A 21545-nucleotide genomic window follows, 5' to 3' on the forward strand; every position below is an offset into this window, starting at 1 on the left:
AAGGGAAAAGTGCTGTTTATGCTAATGCTTGAGAACGTTTAAAGAAACACACTTTTGTTGGAACAGCTTTAACTCACAGCTCTCAACTGCAAAGCCCAATTCAGAAATACTACTTCTTACAGGCAGTAATCTATTATTGAGTTTTGATGCATGACTGCACCAGAAAAGAAGAAGAAATATTCATAAAGGGAAGAAAATGGACAGAAAGGAGAAGTGTGAGCAAAACCCCTTCATATTCTTACCTTGTTCCAAGGTATTTAAAAATAATATCCAGCTAAAATATGTCTCCCTTCTTTTTATATGATTTTAATCGCTCACAATTTCATTATGTTAGCTACCTTTTTAATAACTCACATATACCTAGATATGCACCTGGAGTATGGGGAGGGTTGAAGAAAAGGACTTATTTACAGTACTTGCTAGACAGAAATCAGTCTGGCAGCTAACCTTTAAATTCTTGGACCATAATAGAAACAAAGAGAAAAAAAAATATATATGTGACTTTGGCTGATGGAGTCCAACTACTTAATTTTACTTGTAATTAATTTCCAGCAACAAAAGAAGATACAAAGGGCTACATATGTATTCTTTAATGTACAAGATTATAATTAATCTAACTTCTATTTTAAATTTGCTGTTATAATCTATTAAAGAGTAACTAATTTTACAGCTTTCTAACGTGTAGCTCTTAAGCTCTAAATCACTGACCATAACTAATAAGCAGTGTAATAGCAGGAGTATCTGAAGTAAAACCACAGACTGCAATTCTGTTGATTGTAAATCATCATCATTTTTAATGCAAAAGCAACAGCAAATCTCTGTAATTACTGGGTGCATTTTGAATTACTTTTATGATTACTGCTCTATACCCATTAAAAATCCAAAACACTGAACTGCACAGGGTATAAAACTAGAATTATGATACACTACAAGCTATAATTGAAATCCATAAATTTCCTTACTAGTGTTCAAAATTATTTTGTTGCCAAGAATTGCAGCCCTGAAGAATTGACTTTAAAAACATTTACTTTATCTAAGAGAGTGGTACTGGTAGGGAAATGTAAAAAAAAAAAATAAAATTACAAATGTCAAGGATCAGATTTGGCACTCCTGCTTGTTTGTGCAATACATGTGGCTATCAAAATCACCAGTTAAAAAAAACCCAACTGCTCTATGTGCTAGAAGCAAAAACCGAAAACACCAGCAGTAGTATACCTGCAGTTTGGGCCTGTAATTAAGAACTCAAGACGCAGCTTATGATAACTGGTATGACTTACCACCCACCTACAGCAGTGCCCAAGAACACTCCACAGAGTACTAAAAGACTGTATATGAATTTATTTAAAAAAAACCCCTGCCCACACACTACTTGGGCAATTTACTGTATTTCTTTGGTAATAAAAAAGAATTAGCTTCTAGAAATATGTTTTCTAGGAGGGGTGGAAAGGAAATCAGAAAAATTAAATACCTCATAACAGGCTTTAACGTTTCTAGATATATTAAAGTGTATGCTAGCTAGACATCTCATAGAAAAGTAGAATAAAAATTCATCTGGAACAAACCCTCATTCAAAAAAAGGCATAATAAACACTTAGATGGGTACAGAAAAGGGGTAGCAAAATGTTAATGGATTTGGACAGCCCAATTTACAAGGAGAGACTGGAAGAGTTTTCCTTGTTTTACCATCAGAACAAAACCATTGAAGAGAGATGACTACTCTTGTCATGCTGGTGAATCTGGGGTATTCCTTGAATGGGAACTACTGTTGCAATTTATCTCTACATGCAAAGAGATACACCTCTATTGGAGACAATGCACTGGTGGACAGCCATTGTGCTGCTGTTCTTTTTACACACAACCTACTTAAACTAAACCATTAATTATTTTTTTTTTTAAGGAATAAAAAAATCACTAATAAATGTGGGTTGGAAATTAGAAGATAGTTCCTATTTGAAGAGAGAATAAATTAAAAAAAAAAAAAAAAAAACAAAAACAAACACCCAAAGTTTTGAGGATCTTGAAGTGCTTCTATTAGGATGAACGATGGAAATAAACCAGTTTCCCAAATCAAAAAGATTCTTCCACACCTACATGCTGATATAATTGTTTGCATCTGCTGGTCAACAAAGTTTATTTTAGTGTAGGTAACAATTGTTTTTCATCCTGGTGGGGTTTTCCTAAATTAAAGACACCAAAGAAAAAAAATAATTAGTAAAAGACAATTTCCAGATCCATCCTGCAGAAACTCCAGGGACAGAATTTGAACAGAACAAGGTAAAAAGTACACTTTGTTCCCCCCTACACCCAACTTTAACATGGAAATTTCTACATGACCAGATTACAACATCATATTATGAGCCACAGTCATGGTTCAAGAAGCATTCTTTAATCCAAAAGTCACTTTCTGCTGATTTATAACTTCCCCTAAATTATTTCCTGATCTTCCCAAAGCTTCAGGCTAGGAGCAGCCATGCAAAGTACCTCCCCTAAAAGTAATATATTGAGCTGTTTGTTTTCAGGAACAGTGACGCTGATGTTGCCCACTTTCAGCATATGTAACAATTTCAGCTATTTTAAAAATAAATTGTTGAAAATGCTAAAATCACCCAAGTATATGTAGATGAATGTGTGATTCAGTAATTAAGTAAAATTGTCCCATATGCTGCAGCTTGCCCCCTTCACATTAAGATCAGTATTTGTGCACCAAAACATACTCAGTCCATTAGAACAACAGTGCCAACAACACTTAAAGATACTAAATGGGTTCCCACTGCGTTTTCCGGAAGATCCGCTGTTTATACAAGTAGGGAATAAGATATACAGCACTAGGGAGAAGCAGACATGGGGATGCAGATGCTGCTTTTCCTCATCTACCACTTCTATCGCTAAGGCTTGAGGAAACAAGAGTCACTTGGCTCTGGTTTTCTCTTGCCTGTGCAATTAAACTCTCCAGAGCTTTCCCACAAACCTGATTCCTTTCAGCAGCACATCTCTCCCCAGTTACATTACTGTGCTATCTTTCAAGATGCTGTGCATATGACCGAGTACTTATTTTAGAGTCAGGAAAGGATTTCTTCTCATTAGGCCAAATGCTTAAGGTACCACTAGTAATAGTCAACCACTCTTGCTTCTGCCTTTTGCAACACCACAGCAGGAAGATCCTCACAATGTATGGCTGTCATGCAGTGCAATTAATAGAGGAAGAGCCCTTCTTCAGAGATAATGGCATCAGAGATTTCATTACTGAACCACTGTTGACAGAAGAAGAGATTTACAATAATCCCGCTGTGACTCTCCCACACAACTGACAGGTTAGGTGCATTTAAAAAGGGATGGAGATCCTGGAGAGTAAAAGCATGAGTGATGAATTCCTGGCAAAAGAACAGCAAAATGCACAATGGAGAGAGAAAGGAGAGGGCACCTTTTCTCTGCACAGAAGGAAGGAAAGTTGCAGTATGCCCTGTAAATCTGTTCCTGTGTCAGTCATTCAATTGCCCATATTGCACAGCAGGCTACTGCCAGGCCTGGCCCTGGGATGTTGCATAAACTAGGGCAAACTAATCTACTGTTTGTCTACCCTCTCTAAAAAAAAAAACCAAACCAAAAACAAAACAAAAAAATACCCATAAACAAACTGCAGGATACATGTCTGCCCATTGCCAAACCTACAAAAAGTCTATGAAACTTTCTGAGGTCTTGATGGAAGAGGAAAAATGTAGAATAGCAGAGACTCCTTGAGAAGAACCAATGCACCCAGTTATCCAGAGGGAGAAAGGGAGGGAGGGGGATATCCTTGCAATTATATAGCAAAATCCTAAAGGCCTGCAATTAAAAGCCACATTAGTCCTACCCCTAGTGACCCTGAATCAGGTCAGTATGTATGCAGGGAGACACAGAACACACACACATTTGGTTTTATGTGACATGCCCAGTAGGAAAAGTGTTTCCTACAGTTTATACTTTTGAGTCAGACTAACATAAAATAAAGATATTTCTGAGGGCTGAGAAAATCATGATTCATGTGTGACCCAGACATGTTACAATTTTCTTCATCTACATCCAGAACAACAGAATGGATGCCACACAGCATTCGATACACATCAGGCCAGATCCTTGGCAGTGACCAAAACACACACAGCACTTCCCAGGAGATGATTTATGCAAGTGTCTCAAGCCCTTCCTTTGCAGACGCCACTTTTGCACGTACACATTCCTGTAGTGCCTATGGATGAACTCTCCTCAAGCACAAAGTGCTATAGTGCACACAGCGTTATCCTCAGTTCCCCCTATCCAACAGAAAACTAGCAGGAGCTGAAACACAGAGGACCCACAGGTGTCTGTGCCTGACAAAACCTTGTTTATGCAGGGGCAAACAGCTCTAAAAGGAGTTGACCTTCTATGTGAGGTTTACGATCACTACTAGACTGGTAGCATGGGGCAGGGGAGGGGAAACAGGAGAGTGCACACAGGGAGATGGGGTCTGCTGTGTACCAAGAAAGCATGGTACCCTCTCCCAAAACTGGTGGTGTACATGACCGAGAGTAGTTACTTTTTGGGTAAGGGAAGGTAACAGGAGGATGAAACAAACCTGTATTTGTTGGAACAAGAGTATGATGCTGCATAGGGAAAGCCTTATTGATCCTTGCACAAAAAAATGCTTTTGTTTCATGAATCAAGAAGTGACAAGATACTTAACAGTCAACACTGTCTTGTCACAAATTAATTACGTCAAATCAGCCTAATCTCTTTGTATGCCAGACAAACATACATCCTGGGAAAAAAAATGGAAATAAGTAGATGCCAGACTTCTTGACTTCATTACATCTTTTGATACTGTTTCATACTACATTTATATCAGCAAACTAGGGAAGCACTGCCTAAATGAAAACAACACAGGAGTACAAAACATGAGGAAAACCACATTTACAAACAATCTATGCCATAATTTGAAGAGGTATCAAAAGAAGGCTTGCAGGGGGCTGTCCTCAGTACATCAATAATCATTATTTTTAGTACTGATTTGGGTAGTAAAACAGAAAATATTTTTTTTTTTTATATCAGCAGGTCACATTCAACTGGTTGGAGCATTAGTACACAGGAGGCCAGGCTTAGACTTTAAAATGGCCTTAAACTGGAGGTAGAGTCTGATAAATAGAGAGATGTTATTCATCAGGGACAACAGCAAGAAAGCACACCTGACTATGAATCATTACGCACAGCAATAATGGGAAACAAATGGCTCGCTCTGCTACCTAAAGGTCCCGGGGCCTCCTGTGGATCCAAGGCATGAGTCAGCAATATCATAATGTGAAAAAATAGGCAACAGCCATATGGGAGTAAATGAATCAAATTATCAACAGCAAAGAGAGTAACTTAAGTTCTGCCCAACACCAGCAAGGCCCCCGCTGGAATATTATGCCCAGACCCCTTCAGACCAACAAGGGAAAGAGTACAGAAGGGACCAACGTCAAAGAATGGGAATTCATCCAGAAAGTGTAACACAAAAGGAGAATTAATGAACCATCCTCTCTATTTTAGCACAGACATTTAGGTAGCTAAAGCTGAAGAGAGGAAATGGAAAAAAACCCTCTACTCTCCATGCCCCTGGCAGACATGGCAAGAAGTAACAAGATAAAGCTGTTGATTGGAAGACTTAAGTAAGACACTAGGAAAAAAATTCTAATGGCAAAGAGAGTTTAGCATTGTAAAAAGGTTAATAGCCAAGATAAGATCACCAGTAGTGCAACTTCTGCAAAGTTAGACAACTGCTTGTCAATCAGTAGCTTCAAAACCCACCTCACACCTGAGGAAAACGCTTGTCACTATGTCACCTCTATTCAGAGGTATTGGACAAGCATTTCAATCACAAAAATTACTAAGGGTTGGTATTACCAATTAGCCAAACAGCAGAAGGACATTTTCACTCCCGGTGTGGAACTGATACCACATATACAGAATTATTTTTACAACTTTGGCAATATCAATTTAGTCAAACCTTAGATATATTGAAAGGGAACACATGGAAAACCCCTGCACCAATTTCACTGTTGCTTCTGATCTTTAGAGATACACAGTTGCCTCTGTTGCATGCAGCATTACCACCTATTTGTACAGTGGAAAAGAAGTTGCATAAAACTGCAGGAGTTTTTCTCTAAACATATTCTTCAGCTGCAAGCTGTCTCAACAACACCCAGAGCTACGATTTAAACATAAACCTAATAAAAAAAAAAAAGTGCTTTTCTTTTCCAACTTTTTCTTGTATTTAAAAGACACTGACAGTATTTGGAAACCCAAGGTTTAAGTATTCTTTATACAGTAGAAAAAAAACACCCTTAAGAGTGTTATTTACATACCCTTTTAGGCTTTTTTTCCCCCCCAAGCTGACAAAATGGTCTACATGGGCACAAGCAATGATCTACCAGGTCTAAAAATATGTGTTTATCAGGAAAGGGAGCAGAAGCCAGAGATTCTGAAGAAAAAGTGAGTGAGCGTATGGACAGATAGACAGCAAGTCCTCTGAACACATCACTTGAAATAAATAACAGGAAATTAGTTGCAACATCTGCCAAATTTCTACCTTTAGGATTGACTGAACAAGTAAGTAAACCAATCTACCCATCTCCAAACAAATCCCACCATTTCACCAAAGTCAAAGTTACCTCCTCCTTGGAGCACACAGCTCCAGAATACCACTATGTAAACCTGCAGTTTAAAAACTTTTTTCTCAACCTGGCTGCTCTTGAGATTTCTTTACTACAGCTCATACCTCCTTTCCAAGTTTAGCTCCTCCCAGGCAGTTTAAGCCCAGTAAGGCACCAATAATTAATGTATAGGATTACTCTTCTTAAATAGGCTAAAAATCCTTTTGAAAGGGCTATACAGCATCAGTAAATAATAACAGAACAATTATCTACTTTTTTCCATTTCTTGCCTTCTAAATATTTCTCTTATACCAAAAAGCATGTCGTTATTAGTGATTACATTTTCTGCTCCCCTTAATTCTAGCTGAAAATAAGAAAACCATCCAGAATTTCACCACGCTGTTTGACAGTCTAGGACTTATTTCACAAGTCTCCAAACTGGAAACAGAAGGCATGGGGGTGGGGGGAAGAAAGAAAGAAAAGAAAAGAAAAAAACTTAGAAATGAGGTACAGATCAATTTAGCAGTATTTGGATGGCAACATTAACTGGGGAGACACCCACAATCCCCACAATCTCAACAGCCCATTCCAAGAAAAAGACTATTACCAGTTCATGAAAATAGAAGCTAATAAAAATATATTTAAAGAGCCATTTAGATCAAGGCAATGTTTCAACCAGAAACCACAATGGTTACATATTTTGATTTAGTACTTTGAAAACAGAATTGTAGATCCTCGGCAAAACCCTCAGTCTGTTCCCAACCAAATCAACAGCAAAATTTCCACCGACTTTCATGACAGGAGGTAACAGGTCCAGACCCTACGCACCTGACAGAGTTTATCACAAACACGCTTTTACTTTTGAAAATCCGACTATAGAAAAGGCAACTGGTAACACTGCTTGAACTGCAGAAGTTTCCTCTTGTATCAAAGTGCTATTTACCTACCAACATACAAGTTTCAGTTACATATTCTGCACAGACATCTTGCTTTCAAGCAGCTAGCAAACAGACTGCAGGGAAGTACAGAAAGACAAAAATTCAGTGCTGCAGTCTGTTAAGAAACATTACCAAATCCCTGAAACTAAAACCTAAATATTCATACATGCCCCTAAAACCATGCAATATAAAACTCATAAACACTGCTCTGTTAACATATTAATCTTTGTCTGTGTGATATACATAATCACTAGTAGATAATAACTATTCAGGTAACTATCTGAAAGAGTCTGCAGAAAAGTTCGGTGGTTTGGCTTTTTTTGTAAATGCAACATTTTGTAAGACAAACCTCCACTAAAATAAAGAAGCAATCAAAAAGCAGTAACATTTAGAATGGAGGGTTTTTATCTTTTGTCAGAAGCAGCCAGATAAGTAAAACAATGTATCAGCAAATAGTAAGGAGGGAAAAAAAGAAAAAAAGGCAGCAGGAAAAAAAATAAAGCAAGCTTGTACTACTAAAGAGCCAAGGTAAGTTCTTAGAGGGACTGGCTAAAGCAGTGAGATGTTACTGAAAACACCTGAATCATTCTGAAAGTCATTCTGAAGACACCACCTCTAAAAGATCATAACAGAGTTCAAACACCATGTTTAATTTAAAGGAAGAAAAATGCCACCACTTCAGTTAAAAATAGCACACCTTGAAAATTTTAAATTAGACACTTATGAACTGAAAACCATCACGTACATGAAGTGTATATTCATACTGCACAAACTATCAGGGGAAACAACAAAAAAAGGAAGATTATTAAGTTAGAATGTGCTAAGGAAGACATTGGTTTTGTCCAGTTGTACAGAAATTTCAAATTAGAGAAAAACATATTTCCACTGTAAATACGACAAAGGAGGCAAGAAGAAGAAAAGAAAAATCAGCTCTTGAAATTCCTTTACTACCTTTGCCTTGAATTTCATTCATATTTATTGAAAGTATGAAGCTATTTCTTATTAAAAAGATGTTAATTTCCTTACACCTACAGGAAGAAGTGTGTTCAGCATGAAGGAATTTCTGCCTTATTTTCCAAATCTAGATCAATACTATTAACTATTACATCAATTTCAGCCACTGAAAGATCTATAAGACAAGTACTATGAAAACAATTAGTTCTTCTGGACAAATCTGTGCTCCTTCCAAAATCATCACACACAGAGGAAAGATATACTGCAGCAGCTTATTTCCTGTTAGACACCATAGGAATTGATTTAATGAATCCAGTGGTTGCATAAGCAGTTCTTTTTAACATACGTAGGATTAGAATAGAAATTCTCTTTTAAGTAAGTTTCCAGCTCTAAGGTGAAATAATTCCTTAGGGAAACACCTCACGCCTTTACAACTTCCTATATAGATGAATTAATACTTGCTACTGATGGCTTATACAAAAAGCACCTGCTTTTGTAAGTGATGTAGTATTTTGTAAAATACACACCGCCCACACTGTCACATACTTGCTACAGTATCAGTACAAGCCAACTTCAACAAGAGATTCAGACTACTTCTAATTACAGCAATTTCTGCTTTCATTAATTTGCATAACACTTACCTATGACAAATGATACTGCAGGTTATCTAAGAATCATTGGAAAAATATCCCAAACTGGTTCAATCCTGCACAGTTTTACTCATACTTCCAGAAGTAAATGAGCACTGAAGCCACTAGCCTGGAAGTATGCAGAAGCAAGCCTGGCTCAGCTGATTTCCATTGCTACCTGAGAGCAATTAAGTTAGTTCCTTTCACTTTGCAGCATGTGCATGCCTTTCTATCAAAAGGAATAAAATCATTTTCCTGGGGAATTATTGCATCAGGACCCAAACTACTAATGAAAGGAGAATTTTTCAATATTTCTTCAAACACTGAGTTTTTAGACCACAAATCTGGGCAATAAAGTCAAATGTTTAGAATAATTTTGCCATAACCTTTGCTAGGGATACTAATGTTACTTCTCAAAAGTGATACAAAATGGACAACTGGGTTTTTTTGGTTTGGTTTTGACATTATTGGCAAGGACACACACATTTCATTACTTCTAGTCACTGCCTGCATGAAATACGACCTTACTGTATGTAATTTTTAGAGCTGGACAGAAACCAGCTAGTGATATTCTTGTCAAACTTCCTCTTGCTCCATCCTACTCCACAAGCTACAGAGCATTATTTTTACCACTGTGTAAATATCAAGTATATGTGAAAATCCGCTCTTAGCAACACCTTATTTAGAAGTTATCACAGGAAAGTCCAACAAATTTTCTTCACATGAAAATAACAAAGCAGGTGAAATCAAAATCGCTCTTTTTCCAGATCTCTTGGTATAATTTCAGTCACATTTCCTTATTTTTTCCTTTTTCTCCTTTTTTGGATGTTAACACTTTAAAATGAGTAAACCTTTTTGGTTAGTAATTTCCACAGTTCCACTTATTAACCCTTGAGCTTCTTCAGAGTAGTGTTTTAAAATGAGACCTCCTTGTGATGTTTGGTCTGATATGAGAGAGAATATAGATTCAGAGGCTGAAAATAGTCACTCATTCTTATCTTTAAGGTAAAAATTTTAGTATAGGAACTAGCACGTGAAGATTTGTGACAGACCTTCTCAAGGGCAAATTCAATTCTTTATGATTCTTTATTCAAGTACTTCTCATTTCCTAGCTATAGAAAAACATCTGCTAAACTAATAGCTGGATATTTAGGGCAAAACCTTAACTACAAGATGTACAAATGGTCAGAGATGCATTTGTAAAAAAATTTTCAACACAGTAGAACAACAAAGTAAAAAACTACTAGTAGAGCAAGTTTAAACAAAATTTGAAGAAAAACATTTTGGCAGCCACTAAACAACTGGACAAGATTTCAGAAATGCTGAAATTAGAAGCAATTATCATGATCACATGATTAGCACTAAAAAATTGTGCCAAAAAAAAAAAAAAAGCTTTCAACATTTTTGTATTGAACTCAGAATTTTGATGAGGTTACAACTTATTTTTTTAACAGTACATTCTGTCTTGCTTCAAAAAGACAAATACAGTCCCATAAATACAGTCCCATACAAATGTTTGAAACCTGTAATACATCCTCCTCTTCCTAGAGCAATCCCTTCCTTCTGCCACAATACCGGGGCCAGAGGGATTTTGGATAACTGCAGCCTGCGGCATTGTTAAGATTGAAATTCATAAGATCGAAGTTTAGATCTTTACTTTTATGAGAACAACCTGGGCTCAGCCACCTGTGCTGATCAACGGCAAGGCAGCTGGGGGCACTGAGAGCAAAGGAGAGAGAAGTGATGGCCCCACTCTTCTGAGTGGGAGAGAAAGCTCCTCTTCTCATCAGAGCATGGGCGAGGAAAGAGCAGGATCCAAATCAAAGCCTGAGACTCAGGGGCAGCAGGAGAGAGATATGGAGTGAAACACATACAGGGCTTGGAATGGGATGGGGTGTAGTGGGATGGGATCAAGTGAGAAAGATGCAGCATTGTCTCAAGCTGTACAAAAAGGTATCACTGCATCAGTCCTGTCTGTCCACCCAAAGAGATCATGGTTAACACTCCTCAGTTTTGCTGAGTGCATGTAGATGGGGGAGAAAAAGGCTAGGGAGACCTAAGGCAAAAGATGTACATTCTTGGGTAGGAAAGAGGTTGCTTTTAGGGAAGAAGATAGTGTGTCTTGAGGCAGACTTAAGGGAAATGATTTAGGAGAAGTCAGGGAATGGGTAGCTCTAGGGTACACAGAAGGCTCTCGGACAGCAGAGTGAGGAGATGTGGAGCCAAGGGACAGAAGTTTGCCAGGGCAGAAGAGTTGCTCCCAGCAAGCACCGGTCCACAAACCAAGGGCACTGATGCAGAACTGGCACCCACTCATTTCGGTTTTCGAGTGTTTTTTTTTTTCTCTATGAATATTGACTTACTGAGGTTTTGGTTTACACTGGCTTTTGGCCTTCTTCACAGCATGAATAGCCTAGCTCCAGCTCTCAGCCATGAAGTTCTCAATGCCTTTTTCTGCTAATAAAAATATTTCCTTCTGTGCATATGAGAGCATGGCCAAGTGGCTACTTAACTAACTCTGGGAAAAACACAGTGTAAGCTTTTCTTAGTCCCTGACTGAAAGGCAGGATTTTTTCCAGCTTTTTAAGTCTTTCCTTAACCACACCAAATTTACTGTGTGGTTTCTGAGGTACAGACATCACAACTGGACTTAATTCCCCCATAAAGTTCTGACTGATGTCATATTCAGTGATAACACCACATCCCTGCTTCAGGGTGTGTATCCTCAAAACCAGTGCAATTCTTCTTGGGAAAAAATAACTTGGGGAAGTTGTACACTTGTACCTGGTTTTAGGTTTAATCTGCTACCTGTTATGGCCATTTCTCCCTCATTGTAAGTTACCGAGGGGGCAGCTATAAACAACTATGTGTACTTGACTCCAGCTAAGTGCACACTAGTGCAGATTTCAGAGACTACCAAACATTTACTCTCGCGCAAACTCATGAGATCTGTGTTCAGAAGTCTGCCTTGCTGGTGTTCAAGCTGCTAACAGAGATATTTACAGCTCTGAAAAGTTTTGCTTTTTTTTTTATTATTATTTTTTTTTGCATCCTACTGTTGTATTTATTGTTCACATCATCCTGTTCTCACCTCCCACAATCACAGTCGGTAAGGGTGTGCTTGTTAGCTGATTTAAATTTGAACACTTCACACCAAACTCAGCATCAAATGAAATCACTGGCAAAACCCCCACTGACTACACTGGGAATAGGACCAACTGGAGGAGCAAGGCTCCCGTGAGAGGCATGCATCGCTGTCATTCACATCCTGCTGAGTCTGTGAGAACCAGGATGAGATACTATTTTACAGCCCTTCTACTTGTGTTTCATGTGACACACCACTAGTCTTTTGTTTTGCAAAATCATAATAAAAGTTTTTTACTATCTGCAAGTAACAAACTGAAGAGGCTGGATGAGTCACTGGAGACGGTTTTGGGCCAGCTCAGCTTGCAGACTGCCAGTGTCAGGGAAGGTTCACCCGAATCTCCCCTTCCTGCTGCACAGCCGCTCCCAAAATAACGCAGCAGTGCTAAACATAGTGCCGCCGTGCTCTTTTAATAAACGACAATTCCTGCAGCATGTACATGCCACCACATTTGTCAAGATAAGCACATCAATATGAGATGTCATATTAGCCTAGACAAAGAGATTGAACCAGATAGCTTTGTCAAACACCAAGCAAAGGGGCTCATTGAAACTGACAAAGCAAGTAATTTAAAAGTTGAACCTACCAATGTAGTCTTAACTCATTCCATCCTCTCCTGCTTTGGAAGAGTCTCAGACCAGTAAGTGAGCTCCTGTAAGTGATACAATAAATTCATTCCTAATCTGCAATAACAATATTCCTGTCACTTCAAACCCCTCTGCTGCACTTTTCAAAAATTCCGTAAGAGCTGTCAGTATGTTTCAGATTATACATATGGATCTATACATACCTTAGTGAATAGGGACTTTTCATAATGACATATGCACACAGAGTACAACTAACAGGCAAAATTAACAGGCATAACTAATTGCCATATAGCCAAGTTACTGGTTATTCCTTGATCACTTTTCTGTTACACATAAAGAAGTTTACTCTTAATCATAAGGCAATGGACAAAGATGCCACAGTAGTGGGTCCCAACCTTCATCTGTCTGAAGTTTTTCATTACTTTAGGCAAATTCTTCAATTTCACATCTGAAATCAGGGATGCAGCTGACCTATATATTATGGTATATGTGAGACAGTGATATTGGTCATGCAAAAAACTAGAAATACGGTTTGCAAGATTACTCTGTTGGTGAGAAATTATCTTGGTTTCTTTGGTATTCCTCACACGTGGTTGTGTGTACAGGCTTCATCATCCTACATATGTCAGAGACAGAAGCTCTGGGGGTGGGGGTATCAACAGAAATATTTTTCATAAAATGTGTTTTCTCCTCAGAAAGAGTTATGAACACCAAATGTCTTATAACAGGACAGGTTTATAAGTGTGCAGGGGTGAAATTGGTAGTTAGACTTTTGTCACAGCACTGCTGGTGTCCCTGTTGAGGTGCAGTACACACAAAACCTCACATGATATGAGAAAATTCAGTTCAACTTTGTACCACTGAGTTCTGGCTGAATCATGTCTTTTGGGGGAAGAAAAAGCCTTTGGGGAACCTCAAAAAGCCAAGCATTTCTCTTTTGCCAGGGACCTGTAAGTTTAGCTTTACCTTCAAACTTAGAGCCATGTGAAGGACGAAGGAAGGATCACCCTTCCAGGGCAGCTGCTGCACTCGCAGTGGCAGGCTGCTCAGCCCCACACTCAGAGCTGGGAGCCACACGTTCCTCTTCCCCTCTGCCAGCCCCCACCACGGCCAGAGCTGAGAAGGTACACTGAACATGACCACAGAAAGTGGGGAGAAGGCTGTGGAGTTGATACTGTCCTCTCTCAGGATGCCACCTTTAATATGCCCTGTGGGATCTTCTGCCCCTCAAAACTGAGAGATAATGAAACCCAGGAAGATTTACATTCAACACTTCCAGAAGAGATTGAATACACTTTAAAATATTCAGGAACAATTCAAATGCAAATACAGCACGGTACTGTATTATTCATTTTCTGCAATATTTTGCCTTAATGGTCTGACTGGAAGAAGATCTTTTCCAATTTGTATTTCTGTGAGTTTAATAAACCAGGACTTGGAAATAAATGCCCAATATACAAGGTGCTGTATTTCCTTTAGAAGAAAGCAGACTTAGGAAGTCAAAGGCAAATTCAGTGCTTTCTTATATAAGATACCTTTTCACCTCCTGAACATTGCTTGTAGCTTTGCTAATTTATTGCCATGAAAATATTGTTACTACTTAATGCACTAGAACTTTTGTCAATAGGCAGCTTTCCCCAAGGCATATTTGAGAACGCTCTGCTAATCAGAGTTGCAGTTATTCCAAAGCAGCCAGGTCTTTAGAAAAAGGTTCATGTTTAATTCTAGCATAGGTGAGTGTTGCCATTTCTTCAAAGCACAATATTTTTAATTCACTGAATTCACCTCTGTAGATATGTAAAGTGCTGACTACATTACATTACCCAGCCCGAGATTCAGCTTGAAGCAGTGTATTTCAAAGCAGTATTGCTGGCATCTTTACCTCTTAACATTTAACTTATGTGAAATATTCCTCATTTTGTAGTGGCAAGGATTAAACAAAGATTTAATCAGAACCACAAATCTGTGCTATATCATCAGCACAGAACTTAAAAAAATGTGGTTGGGTGTTTAAGCAGATACTCACTTGGATCTAACTTCTTACTTTTCTACATCTGCTTGAACTCTTGAGATTATGACCTCAAATGCAGCTGAGTTTTTAGTGTTTGTTTTCCAAGCATGCTGATAATCATGAACAGCACAGTGAAAGACAATGAGGTCACGTACATACACATATGTCACACTACAGTTTTAGTCTCTCTAATAAAAATTGAAATCTACATGAGTAAAACTTTACTGAGGCTAAGAAAATCATCTTAATTGGTATGGGAGCTTTCAATGCATGTATGGTTTTTGTGATTTTTAATGTATTTGCAGTTCTCTGCAGATGAAAAACTGAACAAAGTTCCTCAAGAAACAGGTCAGGCCATTTATTTCAATTAGAAATAGTAATGAAATTCCAGTAAACTATTAAATGTCACTTAATCTATATTTGAGATAAATAGAATACCTAATTTATCTTGGCATGTTGCACAACAAGGTACTCGTCTTTATATTGACAAAACCGGTGTTCCTCTGCTTTCTCTACCACAGCGACATTTAGTGACAATACTCCTGCTCAAACGCAGCATGGACACAACCTGTTTTGCAACAAGCCCACCAAGGCAAGAAGTGTCTTTGTATGGAGGTAAAGGCTTAGTTTCCTGTGATTCAGCTGGTTCAGGTCAGTGCTGCATTCTCCTTCGTTCATGCCCACTGGAACCCGGGGAGGCTGCTCATTTTGATTTTGCTTTGCCATAACTTCATTCCCCAGAACTTCTACATGGCAAAATAATACTAATACTATTCCTACACTGCACATAATTAAGTTCCTAATTAAGGACAGAATTACCATCATCAAGGATAATTTTTTAAAGCAGCTAGATGTTTTGAGAATACACAGATGTTACACTTGACTCAGAAAGGTACCATGGGTTCTTGTTTGAAGGGTGTTCAATCCCATCACCTCCACAAGATGTTCCTTAGATATATGAGACTTATAAGGCTATCAGCCAGCAACTGCATGTGTGCAACTAAAACAGAGGGCTGTGAGTATTAAGAAGCATTACTAACATGGAACAAAATCTGACTTCTGTAGAGTTCTTCTCAGTTACAGTTACATTCCTTGAGTTATACCTGAAAAATATACAAGATGCAATTTCAGGAGGTGAGACCTTGTTCTAATTCTCCATGGAAATAATCAAGATGGCTTGTGATAATTCTCCATGACTGAAGTCACCCCCACACATGGCTCCAATTCAAAGTTTGCACATCTTTAAGAGATTTATATTAAGCTCTGCTAAGTAGTTAGTAATTTCTGCTGACTGTAATCAAAGTTAAACTAAAATCTACCATGCCAGTACATTTCTATCCTCCCCACTCTGATATTTCACCCTTCAACTGAAAACACAGCAACAACATTGGAAGGACAGCAAAAGGATGCTTTTAGCATCTCCACAGCCACATCCAATACTCATTTCTGATCTTTTGACAAGTCTAGGGCTCAGGCAGCTAGCAAAAGGCTATAAACAAGACAGAGGAGCAGCATTTCCAGTTCTCAGGGATATTTTCAAGTAGAACTCCTAAACTGTCTGAGAACCACATAACTGAACACATGAAGTATTTTTCAGGAAACAAGTAAAATCCAGATACATATGAGTATTCATACATACATGCACAAGTATGCTCCTCCATTCATAGATACTACTTTCCATTCATAGACAGTAAGAGGAAAAGATGATGGCATTCCCCACATAAGCCATGAAGGGAAGTAGGAGGCTAGTTAGCAGCTCAGCAGCACCAGAAATGCCAACGGACATCAAATAGGTCAGTGTCTAGTGCCCTACTTCAGGATATCCACTGACTCTCTGTAGGTGGACACGTGATAAATGTATTAGAAAACTTGACACAGACCTCAACTGCTTCTTTAATCCTGTGCACAGCAAAGAATACATCCCATTTTTTTTGATATGCATAAGTCTGTACACTGCATGTTCCATACAAAAAGTATAATACAGGTTGCTTAAATTATATCCACATTTTTCTGTTTGGTTTTTTTTTTTTTTTTTTTTTTAAGAGACACAGTTTTGGCTCTTTTCCAAATGAAAGAATACAGTATGTTGTTTTTCTTGCTTTAAACAACATCCAGTGAATAATGTACAGTGACATGATCTTTTGCTATTCCCTTTAAGCTGTTTTGGAGATGGATTGCTATGGTGGGTGCCATTCAGAATAACACATGTTGAGCAACACACTCCAATTTTGCCAGCTTTATGGTTTCTTACAACATGCTATGATGTGAAGTGATTCACAGTGAGGAGATGGAGAAAGTTTCTCTATTACTGTAAAAAAATGATGTTATATGCATTTATCGTCCAAAATAAATACACTGACACCACAGGCTGAAATAAAACTAGGTAAGTAAGCTTGGTTCCTCTTTCTATTTCAAAATACTGCATTTAGATTTAAGTCAATTAAAGCTGAGTGACACTTTCTGTGCAAGATGAGCTTGCCCTGACAGTTAATCCACACTATTATCAGACTGATCAAATTCAAATAAAGTGAGCTAATGAAGAAATCAACACTAAAGATTTCAATTTCCTTGATGTTATGTCTAGCATCTTAGAAATTTTACAATTCCTATGGAAGAGGTATAGAAACGAGAAGATAAGAGGATTTGCTTGGTAAGACAGAACCAGTGACTATGAACATACACAAACTCAAAAGGAAGAAGTGAAATGTATCTGTGGAGGTGGGCAATGCACTGCAGCTACACTGATAAGCCAGAATTTCCATAGCAGTTATTTTATATAAGACATGTAATAGTAATTTCAGAAGGGTGCCAGTCTTGAAGTGATGTAGCACTTCAAAAGCGGGGGTGGGGGGTGGGGGTGGGGGTGGGGGAGGAAAGATGCTGTACTTAGACTAGATGTTCATGGATGTTTGGTTAGATTAGACTACTATCCTATCAGATTTGATACACTGCCTCTGACAATGTCATTAGCCAGATGTTTCAGGAAACGAGAACAAATATCTCACACCATTCAACTGTGCTGTACTTGAAAGTGCCTAGTGGCCCTCGATCACTGAGCTGTTAAAAAATTTGAGTCCTGAAACTTACTGTCCTCTCAGCCTTATTATCTACACCTCCGCATTGTTCTCTAAGCTGAATTTTACTCATTATCCTCACACCTAGATCCCCTACAGCAGATAATTAATTCTCAATTTTAATTCCTCATATTTCTGTAAACCCAGAACACCAGACTTCCCCGTCACCTTCCTTCAAGTACCCACAAGTTGAAGGTCAACTGCAACTGCTCAGTCTTTCCGAAAAATCAGACCTCATATAATTAAAGAAAATATAGGCAACTTGGGTCATCAAACAACTTTGAAGCACTTAATTCTGAACTCTGAAGCAACCATGCACCATAATACCCTATTTTCTTTCACAAAGCATTTTCTCCTCCATGCCACTATTCATTTAATTCTATTGCTTTATTTACTCTATGTATGGCGTTTTCAGCAGGAAACCCACAGAAAAGTTTAGACACAACATTTCCTATCTTCTAGACCACATTAATCTTACATTTTAACCTTTTCAAAAGGTAAGAATTAGGTAAATATTGGGGTTTCATCAAACTGGAATGTACTCTTCCGAGACCTGCACTTTCCTGGCCTTTCAGCAGCCTACGTATACTGGAGATAGTCCGACCTGTGCCGGAGCAGCTGATGAATCGTTTTGACATTCACCAGTCACCACCATCCTCCAGTAAATAAATCCAGGCAACAGAAGGAGTTGTTCCTCCAGCCAGATTACCACTTGCTTCATGAGCCATTTCACCAACAGAAACTGACACTAAACCATGACCTTTAACAACAGATGAGGGAAGCCATCACTCTCCAACACAATGGAAAAGTTTCACAGAAAAAGAAAAACAAACAAGCAGCCAAACCATTCAGACCGTGCTGTCAGTTTCAGTCTTCACGCCCCAAACCACCCCTGGACTAAAAGAACCGGTTAATGAAAAAACACATCGAGGCAAACCCAAGAGGCAGCGCGATGCTGCACCACCCTGTGAGCCCGCATCAGGGCAACGAGCGCCGCCGGCCCCGACCTGTGCCGGCCCCGCTCGCCCCGCACCTGGCGGGGGCCAAGTGCCCACCGCGTGTCCCTCCGAAAACGCCACCGGCGCAGCTGGAGACGCGCAGCAGTGCCCGGCAGAGGGGACCGGGCCCCGCTGGCCGGCGCCCCCCGCCGCTGCCTGGAGGAGGGCTCGCCCACCCCCCTGCCCCCCCGCGCCCGGCAGCCACGGCCCCGCCGGGGGGGCAGCGGCCGGCGGGGACCCTCTCACCTGGTTGGAGTAGGGGGGTTTGCTCAGGTTGATGCCGTCGCGGATGAGCTTGTCCCGGATCATGATCTTCAGCTTCAGCCGGGGGTAGGCGGCCAGCCCCCCGCCGCCGGCTGCCCCCCGCCGCCCGCCGGGGCGGTGCCGGGGGGCCGCCCCCCGCCGGGCCTCATCCTGCCCCACCGCCCGCCGGGGGCAGCGCCCGGCCGTGGGGGGCGCCGGCCGCGGGGGCGGCGGCGGCGGCGGCTGCGGCTCCAGGGTGAAGTACAGCCCCGCCGCCGTCTCGTCCGCCTCCTTCAGCCGCCGCACGGCTTCGTGGATCCGGCGCCGGTGGTGGGGCACGGCGACGCCGATGGCATCCAGGTCGGGGTCCCCGATCTGCTTGCAGACCTCCAGGTCGTCGTAGCCATTGTCGACGAAGGACTCCGCGTACTGGGGGAGCTGCAGGGTCTTCAGCCACTCGTAGACTATGTTGGTGCACATGCTGGCTCCAAAATAATGACTGCAACTTTCAGCACCGAAGCCAGCCTCCCCCTTTCCACTCCTCGCCAAAAGAAATAAACCCACAACAACCACGATGCAACTAAAAGGTCTCAAAATCGAGGTCAAGAATCAACATCCACCAAGAGGGAAAAAAAAAATATCCTTACAGCAGATCAGGAGGGCATCGCCAGCGCTGCTGAAAGAACCCCTCCTGTTTATTCTGCCTCCTGTTTGCCTACCACCAAGTACGGCCGCTTTCTGTCACCGGAGAAGGGAGGCTCGGACTAGAGAGAAGCAAAATATAAGGGTGCATCCCCTAAAATCCCAAGTCGCTGCTGCACAACATCCACCCACTTTATCTGGAAGTAATTCGCAGTCGCTGTCTTCTTCCCCCCTCTTCCTTTCAGTGTTAGTTTCTGTTTCTTCTTGTGTCTCACCTTCCTGCGCTTTGTCGCATGATGAATCTGTTTACTATGTGTAGCTGCTTTGGTACACGGTCATGTTGGGGGAGAACCGAGCGCAGGACCCCGCACCCTCGCCCAGCACAGGCAGGGTGCCCGTGCGCGGTGCCCTCCTCCCCCGTCTCTCTCCCGGCAGCGGGTGCACACGGCGGCTTTTGCTTTCCTTTTAAACGGGTCCTTTCGGATTAAGAGGAAAAAGAAAGGATGGAGAAAAAAAAATTAGAAACCCACTCACTTTTCCGAGTTACTTTCCCAGTTCCCCTTCACCCCCGGGATGATGGTTAAATGCGCTTCGCCGGCAGCGAGCCCAGAAGCGGCTTTCGCGGCTTTCCAACCCCACTTTCCCGGTGCTGCTGCTGGCGGTGCCCCCCTGCCCCCCCGGGGCCCGCAGCCCTGCCCCTGCCGCGCACAACTTTCCCCGCTCTCCGCTGCGGGCCCTCCCGCCGCTGCCCGCAACCGCCCGCGGGAGGCAGCGGCGGGGCCGTGCGGCAGCCGGCGCTCCCTGCATCCTCCGGCGGTGGCGGCGGCGGCGGTCTGCGACAGGTCGCTGCGCTCCCCCCTCCGCCCCGACCGGCGGCCGCGTCGTCCCCTCCCTGCCCGCCGTACCCCGGCGCGGTGCTCCCCTCCCGGGTCCTCCTTCCTCCCCTACCCCTGAGGCGCCTGACGCGCCGCCAGCAGATCTCCTCCGGCTCCTCCCGGCGCTCCGGTGCGGCTGCTCCCCGCTCCTCCTCCGCGCCCGTCACCCCGCTGCCAGCCCCCTGCCCCGGCTCCCCCCAAGGCCTTTCCAACTTTCCCCGCCGGCCGCCCGCGGCCTCCGCCGCCGGCCGCCCCCCTGCCGACCCGCCGGGGGCGCGGGGAGGCGGCGTGCGGGTGTCGGGGGCACGGCAGCCCGGCCGGGCAGCGGCGGGGTCCGCCTCCACCGTGCGAGCTACCCGGCGGGCGCGCCCGTCCCCGCTCCCCCGGCAAGGGCGAGGCGCCGCGCACGGCCCGGGCAGCTGCCCCCAAGCGCCTTGGGACGGCCGCACCGACGGCTCCCCGCGGGGGCACCGAGCCCCTTCGCGGCCGAAGGGCGACCCTTCGGCGGGGGGACAGCGGGGCTGTCGGCGGGGGCGAGCGTCCCTCCGCGTCTGCGGGCAGCGGTGAGGGAAGGCGGGAGGCGCTGGCCCCGCTCTCCCACCCGCCCCCGCCGGCTGCCCGGGGCCGGCCGAGGCGCCGCACGCTGCCCGCCGCGCTCGCCAGCAACGCCGGGCTTGCAGCGCCCCCGCCAGGCCGCCGCGGGAAGCGCCGCCCGGCCCGGCCCGTCCGCGCAGCCCCACCCGGCCCGGCGGGCGGCGGGGGCTCCCCGCTCCCCTCACCCACCCCCAGCGGGGTGAGGCGTGGGCCC

General features: G+C 42.4%; 1 protein-coding gene across 6 annotated transcripts in view; it reads right to left on the reverse strand.

Moving 5' to 3' along the window:
• Window positions 1-20861, reverse strand: part of LOC119149818 (SAM and SH3 domain-containing protein 1-like) — a 570327-nt gene extending 549466 nt beyond the window's left edge. For 3 of the 6 annotated variants that reach the window (XM_037391574.1, XM_037391572.1, XM_037391571.1), the window contains exons 1-2: window positions 20811-20860; window positions 19224-20338 (exon numbers count right to left, since the gene is read on the reverse strand). In XM_037391574.1, coding sequence (XP_037247471.1) covers window positions 19224-19700 — 477 coding nt within the window. In that variant the 5' untranslated portion in view covers window positions 19701-20338; window positions 20811-20860. Of the gene's footprint in view, window positions 1-19223; window positions 20339-20810 lie in introns of all 6 variants that reach the window. The other 3 variants (XM_037391573.1, XM_037391576.1, XM_037391577.1) reach the window with 3 other exon arrangements.
• Window positions 20862-21545: the final 684 nt, after the last annotated feature.

The sequence above is a fragment of the Falco rusticolus genome, chromosome 6 (assembly GCF_015220075.1).
Source record: "Falco rusticolus isolate bFalRus1 chromosome 6, bFalRus1.pri, whole genome shotgun sequence".
NCBI lineage: Eukaryota > Metazoa > Chordata > Aves > Falconiformes > Falconidae > Falco > Falco rusticolus.